The following is a 15,581-nucleotide window of genomic DNA, read 5'->3' as shown; positions in this document are numbered from 1 at the left end:
GGGGTAAAGCCAAGAGAAAAGCCTTCTGGATTTGGGTTTGTGCATGTGTCTGTATCTCTGCGGGGCTGACAGCAAGAACTTGTCTGGAACTAGGCTGCTCTGTCTCCCTGAGGCACAGCATGGACAGCCCAGGCGTGCAAGTACGGGGTGAGTCTGAAAACCCTTCCAGCCCTCTGGTGAAGGTGCCTGTGAACTCGACTTGTTCTAAGAAGTGCTAGAAGCCCCAACTCAATTCCAAACACTGAGCTGCCCTGAGCCACCTCCAGGGAGGCAGGACCCTTGGTGACCTTCCTTGCTCAAACCATCCTCTCTTGACCTTCCTGAACACCTGCTCCACTTTCTCTGCCAGCTCACCTGTTCCTGCCATCCCTTCTTCACAGGCCACTGGGATCACCTGCGCCTTGTCTCTCCCTAACAGGGGGAATGGCACAAAGCCTGGCATTGCTTGGGCGGGGCTGGGGTGGGGTGGGGGGCACCTCTAGAGTGCCCAGGGATGCCTGTGTCCCTCCATGGGGTGCTCTTCTGAGCCCTGACAGCCTCAGGGAGGTCTGAGTCACAGCCCTCAGACATCAGCCTGGGGCTGACAGGTGAAATACTTGGCCTGCTGAAGGCCTGAGTGGGTGGGAGCCCTGGACACACGGTGGGAAATGATGGGCTTGAGGAGTCAGGCCTGGCTACACAACTAGCACCTACTCCTCCCACCCACCTACCCACCCACTCAGTCTTTGATTTGCTGCTGTCCTGGGGGTCTGGGCAGGCAGTGTCAGGCCGGAGCCCTGGACGGGTGCAGGTGTACTGAGGGGCAGGCGGACTGGGGTCGAAGTGCCTGAGTCCTGTGATCAGCGAGCAGCGCAGGCAGCCGTGCCTGGGGAAGCAGTGCTCCAGGTCTCTGCCTGCTACAGTACCAGCCCCTGCAGGTGGTAGGAAAAAGGGCAGGAGGTGAGCTCTGTGGGCAGAGAGCCCTTGGCTGCCTTCTGAAATCGGTATCATCCCGGCTAGTATTTACTAAGTGCTCATTTGTGTCAGGCACTGTGTTGCGCCTTTTATAAACACATATATCGTTTTGTGAACCATAGCTACCTTAAACTATATGTAGTTTCACGTCATGTTCCTGATGGGAAACTGAGGCTCAAAGAAGTAACTTGCCCCAAATCCAAAGCTAGTTAGTGTATAGCCAATGTTGGAACCCAAGTCTACGTGAAGGTAAAGCCTGCACCCCAGAGGTGCAGTGGAAATAGGGTCTTTCCTCTTGGGCCAGAGGGCTGGGACTCAGGTGGAATGGTGTAGGAAAGGGAACCATAGAAACATAAGGGCCCCATTTGCTGAACACTTACTATACGACAGGCCCTGGGCTAAGTACTTGCATTTACCACCTCATCTGGTCCCCGCCACAAGCCTGTGAGGCAGGCAGGATCAATGGATCCATTACAGAGATGATGAAATGGAGGCTTGAAGAAGTGCAGTAATATGCCCAAGGTCACACAGCTGGCCAGTGGCAGAACTGGGACCCAAAACCCAGTCTGCCTGACTCAGGGTCTGCTCTGCACCCAGGAAGAGAAGCCTGAAGGCCCAGCTGCCCATTGCTGCCAGGGCACTGGCTTGCCAGCACCCCTCAGGGTATCAGCTTTCCCCACCCGCTTGGTCAGGCTGCCCTGTGACAGCTGCCCAGCCTGGAGATTAGTCACCCGGACACACCGCCTGATGCTAGTGTCACCCAGAAAACAAAAGGCCACAGTCAGTGGGGGTGGGGGAGGTGCTGCAGGCGCGCTGTGGGCAGTGGTGAGGGCTGAGGGCTAGGCCCTGTCTGCTGCCCCAGATCCTCACTGACAAGAGGGGCCAGGAGGAAGAGGTCACCTGCACACCCACCTCAGGACACGGGGGCCACTAACAGGTGCTCCTACAGCACTCTGGCCCCCACACTGCTGGGCAATCCCAAGTCCACATCTGTCTAGGCGTCTCCTCAGCTATCCGAGTACAGTCATTCCGAGTGGGGAGCAAGGCAGGCCGGGCCAGCGTTGTGTGACCATTGCAAAGCTGTCCCTTCACAGGCCTCAGTTTCCTTATTTGTACAAGGAGACTATCAGACTGGCTGATTTGACATTTTATGACAAGCTCTCCTGTCAGGCACCCAAGCCTCTATGCTCCCAAGCCCCCCTCACCCCCCTTCCCAGGCCCAGATACCACGCTTCCTGTTCTCTGATCTCCATAGAAACCTCTGTCCTCTGGTCAGCAACTGCCTGACTCTTGACTTCCGAACTCTGCTGAGGCTTCTCCTGGGACTGGTCAGAGCTGGCCTCAGGCCTGTCCTAGCCTTTTCCCTGCCTCAACCTGGAGCCTTTCCCACAGTGCTGCTCTGAGCTGCAGCTTCTTCTCACCTCATGCTCTGTCACTTTTTAACTCGCTGGAGGAGGCCCTGCAGGGTTCTGACCCAACAGCAAACTGGCTGCCCTTCAGCCTCCAGGTGGAAGGCTGGGGGAAGCCTGTCACACCCAGAGGGGACAGGATGGGAAAGGACTCAGGGGCCCCTTCAACCTCCAGCTGGCTGTTGGGGGCCTGAGGAGGACAAAGGATGCTAAGGGAGAGACATGCATGATGGTGTCTGGCCATGCACCCTTGATGACAGGAGTGTGGCTCAGGCAGCTGCCAGTATCAAGGGAGCAGCATGAGTGCTCCAGCTAGAAAGGACAGGACTCTTGGCCTCCCAGCCAGATTATCTCACACTCTATGCTGGTTTCAAGTGGAAAAGCCCAAAGGCTTTGAAATCTGTATCTGCCATTGTTTTTCTGGGCTGGTCAACTAACCTTCTGAGTCTCAATGTTCTCATCTGCAAAATGGGATGATGCCACCGAGCTCAGAAGGTTGGCATAAGGGACATTCTGATGAGATGTTGGTATAAAGCACCTGATGATACAATACCTGGAGAGAGCAGGAACATGGCAGAGCCTACACCCACAGCAGACACCAGGTATGTGGATCATGCTACCTCCTGTCTCTGCCCGTGGCAGGAGTGGGAACCCAGAAAGGGAAGCAGGAGGACCCAGGGTGGCTACCACCCACCATATGAGGAACAGAGCCTGGCAGCTAGATCCACCTGGTGTCTGCTCATGCTATGAGGAATGTCCCTGCCCCTGGTCCCAGGCTTGGCCCCCAGGGACTCCTCTGCCTCCAGAGGTGCTCATACAAAACTCCCCGTGGGATTCAGCCAGAGTGCCCACTCTATGCTGTGGGCAGGGCCCTACTCCCAGCAGGCCCCTCTGGCTGCTCTGCTACCAGGTGGGGACGGCTGGAAGGAAGGCCTGTCTGGGGACTGGTAGGCAGGGTCCCAACTTCCCCACCTCTACTCACTAAGGGGATCCTGCCAACCAAAACAAACAAACAAAAATGCACAGCGGGGAGCAGGGGAGCCTGGAGGATAAAGGAGGCAACCAGGCCAGTAATGTTTACCTCCGTTGGGTCTGCTCTGCCCTGGCTGGGGGCAAACATTCCACCTCCCCTTTCCCTTTCCATTTCCATCAGCTTCAGGAGCCTTTCTGGGGATGGTGGTGCCTGGGCCCACCCTGATCCACCCCGACCCAGACCCACCCAGACAGAAGCAGGAGGGAGGAAGCACAAGGCAAGGAAAGGTTGGGGGAGCCCCCTTTGACCTGATCTGAAGACAGGTGGCAGGCAGGAGATGGGCGAGTGGGTGGGGACTGGGGTCCCTGGGCAGGCGAACCCTGGCTCTGGCTCCAGCTCCAGGCTGCTGGCCTCTTGCTGAGCAAGTCCTAGTTTGGAGAGCCAGCCGCTGTGGCTGCTCCTCTGCACCCTCCCCCTCGCCACTCCCCTCTCCCGCCCCTCCCCGCTTGAGACAGCCGTTATGAAAATAACCCCATTGGTAACCAACTGCACTTCCTCTCCCAGCGGTGGCTCCAGGCCCTGCAGCAAACAGGCAGTGGGTGGGTGGAAGGGGGTGGCACACGCAGGCATTCACACACACAGTCCTCAAGTGACAGCCTCCCCTCCACTGGGCACTAGTTACAGTGCAGCCCCTATCTCAGCTGAGGGGTGGGGTGGGGGGAAGGTCTGAGGAGGGAGAAGTGGGGGTCAGACAGGTTCTCCTTCTGGCCACCTAACGCCTTTTGCACCCACTGGACAGGTTTTCAAGGGTCTGGGGAAAGTGTCTGAGGTAGTTAAGCACTGGCTCCAGACAAAAAAACCCACAAAAATAAATACCTGTGGAGAGTTTTACAACATACAAAGAACTTGACAAGCATTGTCACACAGGAGACTTGTAGCTCCCCTGCGAGGGCGGCAGTGTGGTCCACATTGACCAGACAGGGCCCCAGAGGCTCGTGGAGGCCGGGACTGTTCACAGCTCAGAAGTGGCTGAGCTGGGTCTCCAAGCCCTGCTGAGGGGGCCTGTCAGAGCTGTCCTGGCTTGTGTCCAGGACAGGCCAGCCCATGCCACACCCATCCTGCCCAGAATGCCACCCCTCCTTATACTCCTGGCTAGCAGCTCCCAAACTTCCTGGTCCCAGGACCCCTTTGTAACTCTTAACAATTATTGAAGATCCCAAAAGGTTTTACTTATGCAGGTTACAGCCATTAATATTTACTATATTAGAAATTAAAACTGAGAAATGTTGAAAATATTTATTAAACTGTTTAAAAACAATAAGCCCATTACATGTGAATATAAATAATACACTTTTATGAAAAGCAAACTATATTTTCTAAAACAAGAACATTAGCAAGAAGGGTGTCATGGTTTAATTTCACGAATCTCTTTAATGCCTGCCTCAATAGAAGACAGTTGGATTCTGCCTCAATAGAAGATAGCTGGATTCTCCTATCTGCCTCTGTCATTAATCTGTTATGTCATTTTGGTTGAAGTATATGAAGAAAATTCTGCCTCACACTGACATGTAGTTAGAAAAGGAAGAAGTATTTTAATAGCCTTTTCAAGCAATTATGGATATTCTTCTTTGCTACTACATCAAAATATGGCAAGTGGTAGTTTCTTAAAGGTTAGTGGCTATGTGGAATCTGAAACCATACCAATGAACTTTTCACTGGTCTATCTTGCATTTTGAGTTTTGTAACATCAAGCATCAGTCATTGGAAAATATTGCTTTCCTGAGTTATGAAGATCTTCCAAATGTTGACATTTTTCATTATACAACATAACAAAATCACACCTGCTAACATCACCACTGAGCTCATTAGAAGACTCTTCCAGTCCTGGAAAGGTAGCCGTCAGCCTCTAGATAGTGGATACAAGGTTTCCAAAATCTAACTTTCGCTCAAAAGCTCACATTTTATCATTAGCAACAAATACCGATACTGTTTTTGAAGTGACAAGCTCACTTCATTCATTCTGAGAAAATGTCTGGCAAACACCTAGTTGGACGTTTTGTCCGCCAGGTGTTCTTTCAAGTGAAAATGGTGTTCCTGGAGAAAAGTGACTAGTACAGCTTGCAAAGTGCTTTTCAAGACAACCATCAGAGCTTGGAGTCCTTATGTATACTTCATGCTTCTTCACACAGAATATTTAAAAGATGTATACTCAAGTATCTAGGCTTTATAAAATCAATACTTTTTTTTTTTTTTACTGCATTTTTCGTTGTTGTGAGTGTGGTGTGAAGAATACAACGGCTACTAGTTTATGTTGGGGCCACTGCCTTGATTTGTGTCAAGGTTCCAGAAGTTTTACCCACCCTTCCTTTTGCACCATCAGTACAAATATTAACATGGTAAAAAGGGCACAAGCCACAGCAGCTCTAAATGTATTATTATGAAAATGGTTTTGACCTCACTAAGCCTCTAAAGGGTCCAGCCCCCGCCCCTGGACCATACTTTGGGAAACACTGATCCAGCATGGATTCCAAATCCTCCAACCTGGCAAATTCGGCTTCTGTAGCGTGGCACTGATTCAGCCTCCTACGCCTCGACACAAACCCTTGGTTCTAACCAAGCCAACCTATTCTTTGTCCATCCCCCCGCCCCCAATCTGGCTGTGCCTGAGCTCACTGCTGTGTCCCTGCACATGGCCTACCTTCTGCTGGAATACTGATTGGCCTCCTTCCCCAACTCATATCAGAATCCCACCTGCTCACAGCTGCCCCAGCCAAGAATACATCCCTCCCACTGAGAACTTCACACTACCCATTTGGCTCCTCTATCACTGGACTCCTGAAAGTCCTGATTCTTTCAAAGCATATGCCTTGTTCCTTCCACCCACCGGACTACAAGCTCCCAGGGAAACAGGGGCAAGGTCTAGTGCATCTGGGCATGCCCAGCACGTCCTGGCAGCAAGTCCAGTGTTTACTACTGACCAGCTCAGGAGGAAGGAACAGGGAATTCCATGGAGGAGGGGCCAGAGCCATAAGGGAAGAGAAGAGCTTCCTCCACCATGAGTACCACACCCAAGGGCTGACCACAAGACCAGGCTGGCCCAGACCACTTCTCTTTGTTGGGCACAAGGGGATGGCAACAGCCTTTGTTTAACAGCTACCTTCCTCTCTTCTCCAAAGGACACGAACAGTGACAGGTGAAGCCCCTCTCTGAGCCGAATGTCACGGCCACTCCATGTTCTCTGTGGCTTTCCTTATGAAACCTAGACAATAGGATTTGGTGACATGAAGTCACAGGGTAAGGGTGGTGGGTAAGGAGGGGCTCCCTCAGATGCCTGGGAGCTGAGCAAGGATCCTAGTTCTGAGCTCCTTGCTGGGAGTGTTACAAACCCTCTGTTGGCCCCCACATCCCTCTTTCTCTTGTGACCAGTCCCCCTGTTGCCTTCTCCTGTGTCTGCAGTAGGCTCCCATTCCCCATCTGCCAGGAGCACCATTTCCCCCTCATCCCTCATTCAAAATTTAGCTACCCCTCTGAACCCCGTCTCTCCTTTATGTCCTGAGTCCCCATCTCATGGTCTGGCTCCCGGTAGGTCCTAGAGAAATGTTTGTGGAATGAATTACTGACTCATTCCTTTAGGGCCTCTCCTTCAAGCTATCCTCCCACTGCTACCAGAATTCATTCTAAAGTGCCCACTCACCCTCGACTGAGCAAAACGCAAAGACCGGGGCCTGGCAGTCACTAGGCCTCTCAGCTCCTCTTCCATCTTCCTTTCATCCTTTATACATTTTATTTGACAAATATATAACTCCTCTGTGCCACACATTCTAAGAATTATACAAATATCCACTCATTTAATTTCAGAAAAATAGTATTATTACCCCCATTTTATAGATGAGGAAACCCAGGCATAAAAAAAAAAAAGAAAAGAACTTGCCTGCAGTCACAGAGCTGGGATTCCAACCCAGGAGTCTGCTCCAGGCCCATGCTCTCACCCTCTCTCTAAAGGCTCCTGTCAAACAAAGCACTGTGGGTCTCTTCATGCCTGTGCACTTGGCACATGGTAGTCTCTCTCTACCTGCAATAAAGTGCCCCTCTTCTGCATAGTGAACTCGCCTCAACTACGTCCTCTCATCTTTTCAGAGTTGGCTCAGACATCAGCTCTGCTGGAAAGTTCTCCCCAGTCCTTTTCCCAAAGGGTTAGCTGCTCCCACGCTCGGGCCCTCTCTTGGTTATTCGCCAACAGTGCCGTTTACAAGTCTGTATCCTCCACCAGACTGTGAGCCCCTGGGGCCATGTATTGCTCACAACTGCACAGTCTAGAAGTTCGGGAAGTGGTTGGAAGAGTGAATGGAGGGAAAAGTGAATGGTCCAGGCTCAGCCTCATGGATCAAGCTGAGAGCAAAGGGCTTTGGGCCAGCACAGTGACCCAGCAGCTGGCCAGCTCCTGAGGCCTTGCCCATCATCAGGTGGGCAAGTTGCTGGTTTGGGCTAAGCTCTTGTGTCTCAGAGGCGTACACTGAAACCAATCCCTGATAGGAATGCTGATAAGTCTCCCTCTGAGTATTCCAACCACTTGCTGGGAGAGTTACCAGCCCTCTGTTGGCCCCCACATCCCTCTTCTCTTGTGACCAGTCCCCCTGTGGCCTTCTCCTGTGTCTGCAGTAGGCTCCCATTCCCCATCTGCCAGGAGCACCATTCCCCCCTCATCCCTCATTCAACATTTAACTACCCCTCTCAACCTTCTGATCACATTGCTCTCTCCTCCATCCTCTAGATCTTCTCACAATCAGCTGTCAGCCCCTCGGGCCCCTCCCTGCCCTCCCACCCACATACCCGCCCCATTTCCATGCACCCACATAGGGATAGGGGTGTTTCCCCTGGCTTTGAGGCAGGAAGTGTGCCTAAAATCGGAGTAGTCTTTTCTGAGGATTTGGACTCAAAGGTCCAAAGTGGTTCTGCCTCTGATCAGCTATAGGACCTCAAGCCAAACCTCTTACCCTATCTGAGCCTCCATGTCCTCATCTGATAAGTGGGGGAAATACCCACCATGTCTTCCTCATGGGGCTGTTCCACACTTGAAAGAGAAAGTGTTTGTTCATGGTAACCAACTCCTCAGTTTACCAAAACTTTAAAGACAATAACTACAGAAAATTAGGACCATCACTTTGGAGTGCAATTTGGCAACCACTATCTAAGCTGAAGACACATCACCCTGTAATCAGGCCCCGGTGGGGAGAACACACAAGGAGACGTGCACCAGAACAGTTTCTGAAGGACGGCTTGCAAGGGCAACCCCACTGATAACAACCTAAATGCCCACTGACAGGACACTGGGCAAGTAAGCAGCTATACAGTTACAAAAAAATAACAGTATACGGAAGTTAACATGTGTTCACAGAGTTCAAGTTTCAAGATGGCTCAATGTCCACAACAACGAGAAAAGCTAAACTCAGAATATGTACAAGTGCATATAAATCAAGTGCAAAGCCATGCAAAACAGTACTATATGTTGCTATGGATGCATACCTATGTAGGGAACATTTTAAAAACAGGCATGGGAATACAAACACCAGAATGAGGACTGTGGTTTCCTCGGGGGAGAGGGGCGTGGGGGCATCCAGCTCTATCTAAAGCAAATATGCATAATGGTAAGTAAGATCTGACCAAACTTTTCTAACTGCAAAACACTTAGTGTCTTAAAAAATATTCTTAAGCCCTAACTGGTCTGGCTCAGTGGATAGAGCGTCGGCCTGCGGACTGGAGGATCCCAGGTTCGATTTCAGTCAAGGGCATGTACCTTGGTTGCGGGCACATCCCCAGTAGGGGGTGTGCAAGAGGCGGCTGATCGATGTTTCTCTCTCACTGACGTTTCTAACTTTCAATGTCTCTCCCTTCCTCTCTGTAAAAAATCAATAAAATATGTATTTTAAAAAATATTCTTAAATAATTTTTAAAAAGACACTCAGAGGGAGAACAGCTCTCTGAGATTGCCCTGGATCTTTCATGGATGGCATGGAACTCCGAGTGTGTTCCTCATACTGTCTTATAATAGAAGCCCTATGTCTGTGGGACAGGAAGGAAGGTCTCCCCCGAAAGGATGACTTCCAGAGGAGGGTGAGTGGGTGGCAGGTTGTATCAGTGGGGTGTCGGTGTGGGCTGGGGAGCAGGAACCAGCCTGCCCCTTTCACAACCGCCCCCGCCTCAGTAAAATGTCAGCAAGCTGGGGAAGGGGGTGGAGAGACAGGCAAGCTGTTAACCCGGGAGATGCTGGCGTGGGCGAAGCAGGCCCAGGCTCCCAGACAGCTATTTTGACGTGTGCTATGATGGGGCTCAGCCCTAGCAGGGGAGAGGCCTCTACGTGGGAGCTATGAACTGGTGCTCTGCCAGGAGCAAGGGGGGAGGGAGGCTGCTGAGAGTGGAGGGGGAGGGCTCTGGGCCCCCCTCTCTCTTCAGACCTCTCACCATGAGGTGCTGGGTACGGATGTGATCTCCTCCTAAGCATCTCTCCCCAGGCTACAGGCCACCCACTGACCCCAGAGTGATACCAGGGGTTCCTTGAAACACGTCCCTTGAGCCTTCTGCTCCCTGTACTTTGAAAGCAAGAGAAAAGGTCACAGACTTGCCCCTCCACTCCAGATCCAGCCAGGGAGCCATGTGACAACCCAGTCTCCCTATTCAAGGGTCTCCTCCAGCCCAGCCATGCTCCCTCTCAAGTTAGGATCCTGGTGACAGTTCTCCCTCAGGGTCCAGGAGTATATCATTCATGGGTCTCACTCTACTTCCACACGAGACAAAATTCTCTCATTCACTCTCATGGAGCCCTCAAACCCCTTTTCAGGCTCCACCATCTTAGAGATGGAAAAATAAAAGAATGGAAGAAAAGAGTGCTATTAAGTAGGGCAGCCTGGCATTCTGAAAAGATCCTTGGGTTTGGGCTCCAGTGAGAGCTGTGTGACCTGGGCCACACCCCTGACCTCTCTGAGCCTTGGTGTCTCATCTATAAAATGGGAATTAAAAAAACTAACTACAAGGTTGTGGTGAGGATCACATGAAACTGATGGATTTATAAGTTTCTGGCAACTGTTAGTTGACAGAGAAAGATGAGCTGATGCATCACTCACCTGGGTGCCGGGGAATGTAGGGGAGGGTGGGAGTGCCCAGCTCAGCCTCCCCCTCCTTTCTCTGGGCCACAGAGCCCTTGGTCTCACTCAAACCTGTTCTCCATCACCTAACCGTGTCTGGTGTCTCAGCGAAGGAAGAACGCAGAAAGGAACGATGGCAGAATGATAGCCCCTCTGGGGCATCTGGTCACTACTCTGGCCTACCCTTTCCCCACCTAAAACTGCCTCCCAAGGCTGTCACCTGTGACCGAATGCCATCTAGGTCCTGTGCGGAGAACCATGGGGGGTGAGGAACTATACTGTAGGCCCTATGTGGGGCTGATACCCTAAGGATATGAGAAGCACCACACATGAGACACAGATGAAGCAACCCAGGGAGTGAGAAATGAGTGCTTGGTGCCACCCAGAGGTGCACCCCGCTAATTCCACCCAGGAACAAGGGGAACTGGTGAGCCTGGATGCAGGTGTAGCAGTTCCCCCTTCTTACCCACACTGTCCCCCCACACCCCATTCTGACTTGGAGAACTGCTCAGGTGTCAGAAGCAGCTCCAGGAGGAGAGGCAGAGGGCAGGTTGAAGGGTGCCAGATGAGGATTTCTCAGAAGCAGGGAAGGCTTTGGTGTCCTGTGATGCAGGACACACTGACATAACCCTGGAGTTAGGGGACTGGCACCGAGTCCCAGATAACCCCTAGCTAGTGGTGAGACCTTGGCCTCAGTCAAGGCCACCTCACTGGGACTCAGTCTTCAGAGGAAAAGGGTTGGGCCAGGTGCTGTGAAGCTCACCAAACTGCCTCCTGCTACCTTCTGGTCGGCCCCACCCTGCAGCCAGAGTATCAGGTAAGCCACCAGCAGGAGGTGTCTGTGGATCCACCCACAGCAGGTCTTTGGGGCAAGTGAGCCAGCAGGAAGGAGACTCTCTCCTCCCCGGCCTCCCCACAATGGTGGCTGTCGCCCCCTTGTGTCACTCTAGGGTACTGCAGGGCAAGTTCCCTCAACAGCTGCTGGCATTTGAAACTCTCCCTCACCTTTGTGAGGGTACAGGGACCCAAATTCTGCTTCTCCTAGGGATCAGCACAGCCACGCCTCAGGGCCAGCATCCCCACTCACCTCCTCTTCTGCTTGGGTGGTGACTGGTGAATCCTGGAGAGGGCTCAGGAAGCCAGGAGGGCAGGCCTGTTGCCGCTTTCTCCTCCCCACCTCCAGCTGCCCAGGGCCTAGGCTCCCTCTGACTAGGGTCACTCAGTCTTTCCTCTATCCTTGCCTGAGAAGACACCCACTCTTGTGCTCTCGTTTACCAATTTGAGAGTCCTGGGCAGCTCCGCATCCTGAGAACTGACCTTTCTGGAGTATGGCACGGAAAAAAATGATAAGAATTACCCATCTCTTCCTGGGTCTGTAAGCCAGGGGCTCTGGTGGGTGTGTGGCAGAGGAGGGAAGACTGGGAGCAAGAGCCCTACCCTAGTTCCCAACCTTGGCTAGCCCCACACCGGCTCACGATGTTGCATGGAGAACAGGCCGAGTGAAGTGAACTAACGCTCAGCCACTGAGGCCCCTTTGTCTTCCCAAACTGGTGGGAACTCGGGGACTCTGTCTTGCACCTGCCTCCCTTGGCCACCTGGGCCCCTCCCAGTGTTAGCCTGAACAAGACAAACCACCCAAAGAGGCTTCTTTTGCTCCAGACACGTCGGTGCCACGGACAGATATTCTGTGAGGCATCCCTCAACATGTCCCTCCCAATCATTGCAAAACCAGCCCAAACTGGGGCTGCTTCCCTTCAGGCTGCCTAACTGGACTCCCACCATGCTCACTTGGGGCCATGTGGCAGCACCTCTAAATGGGACCTATTGTCTCAAACTTGTTCCACGGGTGCGTTTCCTGCCCTCTGGGAACTAATGACTTTGAGCACTTAATGAAGGGCAGGGCTGGCAGAGCCAGGAGCAGGTTCCCAGGGACTATGAAGGATGAGGCCCCTTATGTCTATATGTGAAAAGTGCCAGGGAACTTCTGACACCCCTGGGGTGCGAAATCAGCTAATCCACAAGCTGTGTGACCTGCCCAGGGCCAGGCTGCCAGGACCAGGCCAAAGGATAAGCGAGTCTTCTCTCCAGGTGGGCTCTGGAGGACAAGGAGGTGACAGTCAATATCCCTCCACTTCTGAGTGACCACCCCTTAGGCCAATAGAATCTGAATGGTAAGGAAAGAGGAAAAGCCAGATGCTCTGGGGTTAGGGCGGGGCCTATACCTCCTCTTCTGGGAGGGGGCTGAGAGTTCCCAGCAAGGGCAAGTGAGGTGGAATGGAGCTGGGGAGAATCAGGACTCCACTTTGTGTCTTAACTGGGCCAAAAAAGGGGAGAGGGAAAACTGCTCCCCAGATTCCAGGAGGGTGAAGCCTGTTGTGCGTGGGCTTTAAGGAAAAACCTCTTAAAAAAGATGCCGAAGAGGCTGCCGTTCAGAGACTGTGCTACCTGCCTGGACCAGGGAAGCTAGCATGCTGCCCAGGCACCCTCACTACCCTCCCAAGCCCAGAGTAGAGTGCTAGTTGATTATAGAACTTTACTAGTGAGCCAAGATCCGCATGCAGACTTTTCAACAGGGCTTCAGCAGCCACCACCAATCTATGTTATCCTGGATGCTTCCTTCCAGCCACTGTCTATTCACTTATCACCCCTCAGCCCCAAGGTTTGAGGTGTGTATGGGAGGGGAGGGGATCAGGATGGGGGGAATGCAGAAGGTGGGCACCCAGTGAGAAGCAAGAGTCAGGTTAAGAATGAGCATGGAGCCCTGGCTGGGTGGCTCCGTTGGTTGGAGCATTGTCCCGTACACTGAAATGTTGCAGGTTAAATTCCTGGTCAGGACACATGCCTAGGTTTCGGGGTTTGGTCCCAGTTGGGGTACATACAGGAAGCAACTGATTGATGTGTTTCTCTCACATAGATGGTTCTCTCTCTCTCTCTAAAAAAAGAAAAATCAATAGAAACATATCAGGTGAGAAAAAAAAAAAAAAAGAGTACGAGCCTGGAGGGTTGGTTTTAGCTGGGGCACTGGGGACTTTTACCTGAGACTGGCAATTAGTAAAGGTGGCATGACCAATGAAACATCATTAAAGGGGCAGTGCCCAGGGTAGGTGCACTGTTCCAAATGTTTGTCCTGGCTTTCTCCAAGCAAAGCAAAGCAAAGGGAGGGAGGTCAGCCCCAGTGGGCATCTGATTCTCTGAGCTCCCAGGCCTGTCAGGGAAAAATCTTTCCTTCCATTGCCCTCCCCTTGACTCTACTGGGTTTTCCAAATATATTCACTTCTGAATGCCCCACTGCCCCAGCACGAGACACTCCTTACACGCTTCCAGAGAGCTTTTGATTTTCTTCTCATTAAGCATTCTATTGGATCACTTAGCATCCCCAGAGTGATGTAATACTGTGGTTTGCAAACTTGGTAGCACATCAGAAACGCTTGGGAAGCTGCAAAGGCCCCACCTCCAGTCACACATGCCAAGGATAAGATCTAGGAATCAGTATTTCCTAAAGCTCCCTGGGTCACTGTGACGTTCTATTGGGAACCTGTACAGAGAAAGGGATGTGGGTTTTAGAATCAGACTAGAGTTCAAACTCTACCTCTGCCTCTTACTTGCTATGTGACCCTGGGCAAACTACTTATATTTCTGAACCTGCCCTGCTTATTTTAGACAATGATGTAAAGGTACTTATTGGTTTTCTTGCTTCTTGTTCTTCCTCCTGAATGTGCCTGAGGTTCATCCCTCCATCCACAAACCTGTGCCCTTCAGTAGGGGCAGAGCAACGGATCGGACTAGCCCAACTCTTGGTACCCTGTGGGCAGGGACAGGAAGCCTCTGGCGGAGCCCCTCCCTCCCCCTCTGAAGCCGTGTGAACACTGGAGGCTACATCCTGCAGAGCTGGGTGTAAACTGTTCCATCCTGCAGGTTTGTGGGTGACAAAACAGAGGGACTGGGAGCTGTGCTCCCTTCCCCGCTTTATGTGACACTGAAGCCCGCGTGGCTTCCTAGGAGCCCACGGAGCTCCATCTGCCAGTGTGAGGCTCCAGCCGTGAGTGGGCCTGCCGACACACTGCAGGTGCAAAGAGCAGGGCCCTGGCTAGGGTAGGGCAGGCGGAGGGCATAGGTCGGCACTACCGGGGCGCCAACCGGCACGACAGGAGGAAACTGCCCATGTTACTGGTGGTAAAGTCTACCCGGGGAAGGGACAGGGTAAAGCTCAGAGGGGCCAAATGCCACGAAGCCTGGGCAACTGAAGGAAAGTGAGGAGAGGCCTTGGGCAGACTCCAAGTGGTCAGAGTCCAGTCTGTGTTGGCTCTGGGGTCCTTAGCTGATTGGCTGCAAGCTCCTCGAGGGCCGGGGGCAGTCAGGAGAAAGCCCAGGGAGCCAGGTGGGGTCCGCATGGGGCTCCACCTTCCCTCCTCTCACCCCAGGGCTGCCCTGGCAGGAAGCGGCTCCCAGACAAACCCCGCACACATGCCATGAGCTGTCTGCACTCAGTCTTTCCACACCTCCCCCCAGCTCCTCACCAGGGTCTCGGTCAAAGCCCTGTTACAGGCACAGGAGGGTGAGAGTCGGTGAGCTGGGGAGGGGGCAAGCGGGAGGGGGCACAGACTCCGGCCTGCAGCCCACCCCATCCCTCTCCCAGCAAGGGAAGGACTGAGAGGGAGGGGGAGAGGCGCCCACTGCCTCCCAGAGATAGAGGTTGGGGTCTCCTGGCGAATGAAGAGCACGGTAGACAGGTGGCCAGGTACCCCAACCCCAAGGAGAGGCTGAGATGTGGAGAGTAAATCGGGGACCGTGTTCCGGGCAGCCCCGTGTCCTGGCGGTATCGGCGAGGCCATGCCCTGCAGATGTCATGCGGTGGTGGGCAGGCGGGCACCCCTGAGTTCCAGAGGGCGGCCAGGCCCCCACCTCGCGCGGCCAGGAGACTCGGAGGGGCCGGTTCTATCAGCGCCTGGAAGGGGTGGCCGGTCCCGGGGCCCTACCTGCTGGTGCAGGGGTTGAGTGATCCGGTCCCCCCGCTGGACAGCTGGAAGCTGACCCTGCCTGGGCACCTCCGCCCCAGAGGAGGCGCGTTAAGTGGCCGGTGCCAGGGAGTGACCCCCACTCGGTGCA

General features: G+C 53.2%; 1 protein-coding gene across 4 annotated transcripts in view; it reads right to left on the bottom strand.

Moving 5' to 3' along the window:
* DGKZ (diacylglycerol kinase, zeta) overlaps positions 1-15,581 on the bottom strand; it is a 41,313-nt gene that overhangs the window by 13,918 nt on the left and 11,814 nt on the right. Inside the window, exon 1 of one of the 4 annotated variants that reach the window (XM_014543351.1) lies at positions 7,268-7,332. The exons of the other annotated variants lie outside the window; for them this stretch is intronic. Coding sequence (XP_014398837.1) covers positions 7,268-7,317 — 50 coding nt within the window. The 5' untranslated portion in view covers positions 7,318-7,332. Of the gene's footprint in view, positions 1-7,267; positions 7,333-15,581 lie in introns of those variants that run through there. 4 annotated transcript variants of the gene reach the window in all.

This window comes from Myotis brandtii, unplaced genomic scaffold (assembly GCF_000412655.1).
Source record: "Myotis brandtii unplaced genomic scaffold, ASM41265v1 scaffold324, whole genome shotgun sequence".
NCBI classification, from domain to species: Eukaryota; Metazoa; Chordata; class Mammalia; order Chiroptera; family Vespertilionidae; genus Myotis; species Myotis brandtii.
Note: the sequence above shows the minus strand (reverse complement) of the source record. Positions and strands in the feature narration are given on the sequence as shown.